Source organism: Ruditapes philippinarum, unplaced genomic scaffold, assembly GCF_026571515.1.
Source record: "Ruditapes philippinarum isolate M1 unplaced genomic scaffold, ASM2657151v2 ctg19916_1_1_1_1, whole genome shotgun sequence".
Lineage (NCBI taxonomy): Eukaryota > Metazoa > Mollusca > Bivalvia > Venerida > Veneridae > Ruditapes > Ruditapes philippinarum.
Window position 1 is genome coordinate 4,452 of NW_026865335.1, and position 7,889 is coordinate 12,340.

The window sequence follows — 7,889 nt, forward strand, 5'->3', positions numbered from 1 at the left end:
TTTTTAGTTTTAAAGTAAAATCTTAGTCAGTATGTTTATTTGAGAAAATATTATGCAAATTTATTTTCAAAATGGGCGCCTGAAATGCAAATTCCCTTGCGTAAAACTTCTAGACGGCCATTTTTCTTTCAATTGCAAAAATTCTGCAATAAATTTATGTTTTTTGGATGTCTTTATTTTAATAGAATCCTTGATGGTCAATAATAACTTCATTTAGCGCCAACCTGTCACCCTCACGTGCACTTTGTTGTTTATGTCATGTCACGGATGAACGCACACAACAAAAATAACCGTTATTTCTGAATATAGCATTGTAAACATAAACCATTCAAACGATGAATTCCAAAATTTGGGTAAAAAATGTCAAGTAATAAAAAAGTTATTCACATTTAAAAACTGCACAGTTATAAGTTTTGTTAAGTGTATATATATTTTTTGATTCATATTCAATTTCAGATATCATGATCAGCATGCCACTGTTCAAACTTTAGTCATGACCTTTCACCATTGTTACCCCACCCACCTTATGATATACCGGTGTTGAATCGAAATACAAGAGGTAAATTAAAATACTCATTGGCATTTACGATGAAACTAACATACTTAATGCTAAAGGATGGTCTTTAAAACTCATATCTTATCTTGTACTATCATGTACTTCAAACAAATACTGAAACAATTTTTACAAACTGTTTTTATTATCTCATATTTTGACTTCCGCTATATATCGTGCAAACAACACGCTGTAAAAACAAGAAAAGCGGGCCAGAAATGCCGAAATCATGGTATGCCTAAAATACGAAAGTGACTTTTTTGACGAAAGTGAGCGAAAATGACCTTAAAGATATGAATTATAGCGTTTTAAAAGAATTTTACAATAAAATTACTGTTTGGTATACTTTGCATTTGCAGACAAGTTGTTTTAAACAAAGAGGGATTTTGCAAACAAGTTAATCAATGATGGGTTGGTACCAAGTTATTCAAAATTGTCACTAAAAGTTTTGTCCGTCTTAATTTTATGACGTTAGGGTTAGGGTTAGGATTAATGATTTCGGGGTCACAAGGTCAAGGTCACCATGACCTTAAAACTGAAAACAGTTTCCGGAGCATAACTTAAGTCCCATTTGGCCCACAGTGTTCAAACTTCATAGGATGATTGTCCATATTGGGTAGAAGATTCCTATTGATTTTGGGGTCACAAGGTCAAAGGTCACTATGACCTTAAAACTGAAAACAGTTTCCGGAGCCTAACTTAAGTCCCATTTTGCCCACAGTGTTCAAACTTCATAGGATGATTGTCCATATTGGGTAGAAGACCCCTATTGATTTTGGGGTCGCAAGGTCAAAGGTCACTATTACCTTAAAACTGAAAACAGTTTCTGGAGCATAACATAAGTTCCATTTGGCCCACAATGTTCAATCTTCATAGGGTGATTGTCCGTATTGGGTAGAAGACCCCTATTGATTTTGGGTCACAAGGTCAAAGGTCACTATTACCTCAAAACTATAAACAGTTTCCGGAACATAACACATGTTCCATTTGGCCCACAGTGTTCAAACTTCATAGGATGATTGTTTATATTGGGTAGAAGACCCCTATTGATTTGGGGTCACAAGGTCAAAGGTCAAGGTCACTATTACTTTGAAATTGAAAACAGTTTCTTGAGCATAACTTAAGTTCCATTTGGCCCACAATAATCAAACTTCATAGGATGATTGTCCATATTGAGTAGAAAACCCTATTGTGATTGGGGTCACGAGGTCAAAGGTCAAGCTCACTATTACCTTAAAACTGAAAACAGTTTTCGGAACATAACTTAAGTTTCATTTGGCCACAGTGTTCAAACTTCATAGGATGATTGTCTATAAAAGGTAGAAGACACCTATTGATTTTGGAGACACAAGGTCAAAGGTCAAGGTCACTATTATCTTAAAACTGAAAACAGTGTCCGGGGCATAACTTAATTTCCATTTGGACCACAATATTCAAACTTCATAGGAGGTTTGTTTTTTGAATGAGGTAATACTTTATTTAATTCCAATGTCTTACAAATGCTTCATCTTTTCTAAAAAAAAAACACTTTCGGGCATATAATGCTCCGCCTAGCGGTGCTCTTGTTCTAATTGAATTCATTTTCGGACATTGAATTTTAGATGAGTAATAATTATTTAAGTAATTATTTGAGAGAGAATCAGGGTCTTTCAAATAGTTCTATTTGAAAGACCCTGAGAGAATTTAAAGACAGATTTTTACTTTGATGAGAAAATGTATTTTATTATTTCATAACTAAAAATGGTCTCCGAAGCCTTGTAGACTGTAATATTTATCTAAATGCACAAGTTGACATACTTTAAGCTGTTTTCGTGCAATTCATTATGCCATTATTTAATTGCACTATTTGATATTTGAAAGCTGCAATCCTGACATTTATTGTTAAGGGAATTAATCAATAAATTCATTTGTCATAAATTGAACTAGATTTTAGTCATCATGTCACATTTGCGGTTTATTAAAGGTAATCTACCTATTCTGATGATATCCTGAACTAATTATTTCCGAAGTCCGACCTTAGTTCATAAATATAATGATCAGTCATATGTCCGTCTGAACGTCCGATTGACTTATCATTTTATTGGCGCTCACCGGAGCACTACATTATTGTTTCTTAACAACCTTTTTTCGAATGTATGTTATTTTTTCACTACGCATTGTATCATTGTTCTCGTTTATAATTTTCTTCTTGTAAATATCCAAAGCAAGCTTGGTCTCAGGGGTCACCATCACACCACAGTCTGTCTTTAAGGTATGACTTACTGAAGCACGGTCACGTTCTGTTCGCGAATCAGTACTTAAGGTTAACTTTAAACTTATAACTTTATAAACTTGGGTAACAACTCCCAGCATTGAATAACTACATGTATTTGTTTACATGTTTAGTTTCTTAGCGTAGGTTAGACACTATTGTGTTCGAGGTCCTTATCCAAAGACTAACTGCCGAAAAGTGCATTATTTACGGCTAGTCGAGCGATGTCCGTTTCGTTTTAAAATCCGATCTTTTCCTACAAACTGTACATTTTTGAAACAGACATTATTTCTAAGTACTGTAGATTGCACTTCATCTGGTGAAAATAGGTTAACAAAGATCTGGAACTTAAAATAAGGCCGGTCAACCTTTCTATCTTTTATCTATTTCTTAATATAGTATACTATTATAAGGATAACATTAAAACATTTACTTTCTATTGTTGTTTTACTGTAAATATGATGTTTTAAACATTGATATTTTGAATCAAAAAAAGATATATAATTTATCAAAAAAGTTGGAGTGGTCATGCATGTACATTTATACTATCCAAGCCACATACCGTCTGCCTGTGTTGTAAAGATAATAAAAGCGATGATAATATTAGACCACAGCTGTTTTCTCTCGGCCAATCAGAGAAGTTTAAAAGTGTTTGATATATCCCACATATCACAGTAAAGTGTTTGATATAACTATCATGCTTGTATTCAACTGAAAGGAAAAATCCGTTATCTGCACGCTTTTATGCGGGGAAGTTTTCTATGTAATACATATAGTGAAGTAAAAAGTGTAATTCCTCTCTTAAAAAAACATATAGTCCTTTGACCAATTTATTTCGTCATTCCACCATTTTACAAGAATATGTACTGTATTTGTTAGTAAGAAAAAAAACAACAATAATGAAATGAAATGCGTTTATCAATCTATAATGAAATGAAATGCGTTTATCAATCTATATAAATCTATATCTAAATTTTACGACCGCTTTTAATTGTTTAAGACGATGGTGCTAATATTTTCAGGCACTGTGATTTCAATAATCACACCCTGAATTATGCCCGGCCCACTCTTAATAGCAGACACTGTAGATGTACGTTGGGGAGAGGGGATAACACTCGTGGGGAAAGGGGTGGAATTTCGGAACGGTAACTGGGCTGCTGTTGCAACGCTTAGGAAATGTTATGCTTTAAGGCTTCAGAGGGACGTTTGTATTTTTTTTCAGTTCATGAATGAGATAAAAAAAAAAGCCAGTGCAGGGTGTATATAAAGCATACAGTAAATAAACTAATCTATCCGTCAAGTAAAATATTTTCAATTTCAGCCGGACAACCAACAAATATCCTGCTCCCTAGGGTTGTTTAAGCAATAAGAAAAACTTAATGAAATTACCTGCCCATTTCTCCAACGAGCCACTTTCTTGATAAGCAGCCATCGCCCATTATTTCTGTCGGTAAGCGCTTATAATTCAAGCGCTGTGTATGGTGTTACGTCATTAAATCGTTTAAATGAGGAATCAACAGGAATCACAAAATCCTGAGTTGATTTACGCTCAAGTTGAAATTGTAATGTTATCACATTCAGAAATGTTAAATTCTTCCCAATTTTCTTCTGATAGAAATTTATTTAGGAATGTTAAATATATTATTCATAAGATTGCGTATTCAGTAAGTATAGGATAGATCATGAGTACCAGTTGGATGTGAGATTTATCAACGAGCGAAGCGAGTTGATAAATCTCACATCCAACTGGTACGAGCGATCTATCTGACTTAGACCACAGATAGTTTTCTTTGTTTAAGGTGAAGATTAAATATGCGAAAACAACCTTTTTCTTCGACAATTTCATAGGGATATCCAAATATATCGTATACAATACCAAAGTAAAATAGAGGCTCTTTAAGGACGATGACCTAGCCATAATTATTGGATTGGCAGATTAGATCTCTTATCTTTATATAAAGGTGACCAACATTTATTTATTTCAGAACTATATATTTCTATCATGGAGGTTGTGTCAATTGTAAATGAAATATTTCGGTTGTATGAGGACGCGGGGCAATCACAGTATCTTGGAGAAAATGTTACAAAAACACAACACTCGATACAATGTGCCATGTGTGCCGAGAAAGATGGTGCTGTGCGGGAAGTAAGTGTTACTTAAATTTTATTGCCCTTATTATTAGTTATAAACCTATTTTCAACTTGCATAACTACACAGTTTCCATTAATTGTCGTGCTGAATCATTCCTGCATAAAAGAATCGAATTTGCCTAGAAATGTACATGTGATTCCGTTTTTAGAGGTCATATATAGCTACAAAAATAGAAAGAAACGAAATCCCTAAATAGGTTACAAAACAAATTAAAATGTTGCAGGCTCAATTTGATCGAGCATGTTCATAGACGGTAGTGGTAATTGCGGGTACCGATGACGCCCCCATCAAGCCACCAATGTTTTTATATTGTTTTAGAAAATGAATGAATTTTTTTCATAATGAAAATAATTATATTTTGCAAATTGAACCTGGCAAAGTTTTAATTAAATTGGCTAAACCATTCAAATATGAATTATTCATCAATAGTTGCGCAAATTAATAATGGAAACAAGTTCATGGAAATGTTTGGTTCATTGGTCATTTATATATTTATTTTATCAATCGCCCGGTCGAAGGCCGGACTGAAATTAAATTGGCATCCTGTAAAATATACAGAGAAGAACTGAATATATAACACGAGTTTTCATTGGTTATTTTAAACTTACAAAATGATATGTCGAAATACCATTGGTCATTCTAAAATAAAATGTAAATGATATATCGTGCGCCGGCATTAATCCTAACTTAAACATTGTCAATGAAATTAGTAATAGAAAGAGCATCAAAACACGAGGCTATCTGATTAGTACCAGGGGGCGTAGTCCCCGAGTATAAATCAGATTCCCGAGTGTTTTGATGTTCTCTCTCTTTTGTATCAAAGTCAAACATAAAAAAAAACACGTTCCCTGTTGTTACAATATGAAATCCCTGAAAAAGTATCCAATGAACGAGCATCTGAATATGATATTTCTTTCGCTTTCCCTTTCCCTGCCGTCACAATAAGTAAACCCTAGCAAAAATAAGCCAATCAACGAACATGTTCTGGGGTGCGGGTAACTAATACCTGCACTCCAGTTAACGCACTGTGCATGTATTATACGATTTAACTTTGACACATTTTCAAAAGAAAAGACCCCAAACTATAATACAAGAAATTGTTATATCATTGTTATGCAAGTTAGACAAACATTTCTATATGGTTTTGCATTGGAAAACTAAGAACTAACATATGCAAGTTAGCCACTATTACTTCGGCCGTGTATCTTCTTATCGTTTTCGAATGTCTTTTTTCAATCATAAAACGAAACAGATGATTGCCAGTAAATCGCGAACATACAACGCATCTTCAAAATTATGTCAAATGTTTTTAAGCATTCCGGTTAAACATTGGTATTTTTATGAGTATACCGTTTTTATTTAGGAAATAGTGGCTGCATTCCTTCATGATGTTGGTCACTTGTTGGGTATAGATGAAAACTTACCAGAAATGGTGACTGATGGGGAAAATGTTGGGACAAAAGATCATGACGTCGTTGGAGGGAAATATCTTATTGATAAAGGGTTCCCAAAACTTGTTTGTGACATCGTGGCAGGTCATGTGCAAGCCAAAAGATATCTTGTTTATAAATATAAAGATTACTATGAAAGTAAGAATAACCATATAAACTTTTATGTCTGATCCCGTTACGAATCGGTAAAAATTCTTATTGCTAATACATATGAAAAGCATGCATGATACTACATGTATTGAATTATGAAATGTGGCAAAAAATAAAGTAGCTTTTGGAGTTAGCATTTGAAACAACAAGTTTATATATCAGAAAGTATTGAAAGGCTTTCTAAATTCTCAGACAGAGGAAATTTTTTATTTGAAAAACTTTGAATTATGCTTTAACTTCGCAATTTAACCTTTGTAGCCAAAGGATAAATAATTAAAAGTTTTCTTTTTCTAGAACTGTCTGATGCTAGTAAGAAGACACTGGTTCATCAAGGTGGACCCATGACAAAAGAAGAGGCCATCATGTTTGAACAGTCAGAAGCATTTCAACCTATCCTTAGAATGAGAAAATATGACGAGCTGGCCAAAGACCCAACAGCAAAAATGGAACCTTTGAAGAAATATCGGGAAATGTGTATAGAACTGTTATTGCAAAATAAGGTTTAAAAATGAAACTTTGTGACAATAATCGTCGTAAAAGAATTACATGTACTAGTATATAAACTGCAGTAATGACATCGCATTTTTGACAATGTAAAGGCTACATAAAAATAAAAACTTGATTTTGATACTTTATACTTACTTTTTTTAAATTATTATTTTAAAATAAGAAAAAGAAGAGTATAATCACAAATATCAACACTGCATGCTGTTTCATCCATAATGAAAATAAATAGTTACAGGTTTTCAAATTCAGATCAGTAATTGAATGCACCTGATAACTTGCTTTTGAATAATCAATTACAGCTGCTTTCAAGTACTGTGACCGATTACCCCATCTCTGACCAATATATACCTTAACCATGCCTGGACGATTAAACTTTACTAAAGGGATCATCAAAAGTGTATGACATAAGGGGACTGGAATTATTTTTTTCGACATTTGTGTACCATGTGATGTAATTCTGGAGCAATAACTTGTGTTCAAACTTTCAGCTTATTTTTCGAGAATAATCAATTTTTGGACAGTAGCACGTCGGGGAGCAGACCATAATTAACAACCGGTTTCTGAAATCATGCCGTTTACTCTGTCCTCTTTCCAAGGCAACCTGCAGGGAAAAAATAGGGGAAATAAGAATTCCTAAAGAAAGTCCAAAACGGCAAAATTAAAAATGTTGCAGGCTCGGTTTGATTGTACTATCAAATGCAAACTACTGTCCATGCCCCCTTGCTCCGGCTTTGGTAGAATCCAACATTTAAACATGAAATTGTGAAACTTTTAATTTTGTAGCATCCGCTGCTGGTTCATACAGCGGTTACCATGGAACCTTCA

General features: G+C 33.8%; 1 protein-coding gene across 1 annotated transcript; it reads left to right on the plus strand.

Moving 5' to 3' along the window:
* Nucleotides 1–458: 458 nt before the first annotated feature.
* On the plus strand, nt 459–7,096 carry LOC132728673 (2-amino-1-hydroxyethylphosphonate dioxygenase (glycine-forming)-like). The gene is made up of 4 exons (XM_060714352.1): nt 459–559; nt 4,790–4,950; nt 6,320–6,545; nt 6,852–7,096. Exons 2-4 carry the CDS (start codon nt 4,807–4,809, stop codon nt 7,061–7,063), a joined length of 582 nt encoding a protein of 193 aa, XP_060570335.1. The 5' UTR covers nt 459–559; nt 4,790–4,806; the 3' UTR covers nt 7,064–7,096.
* The last annotated feature ends 793 nt before the right edge of the window (nt 7,097–7,889 follow it).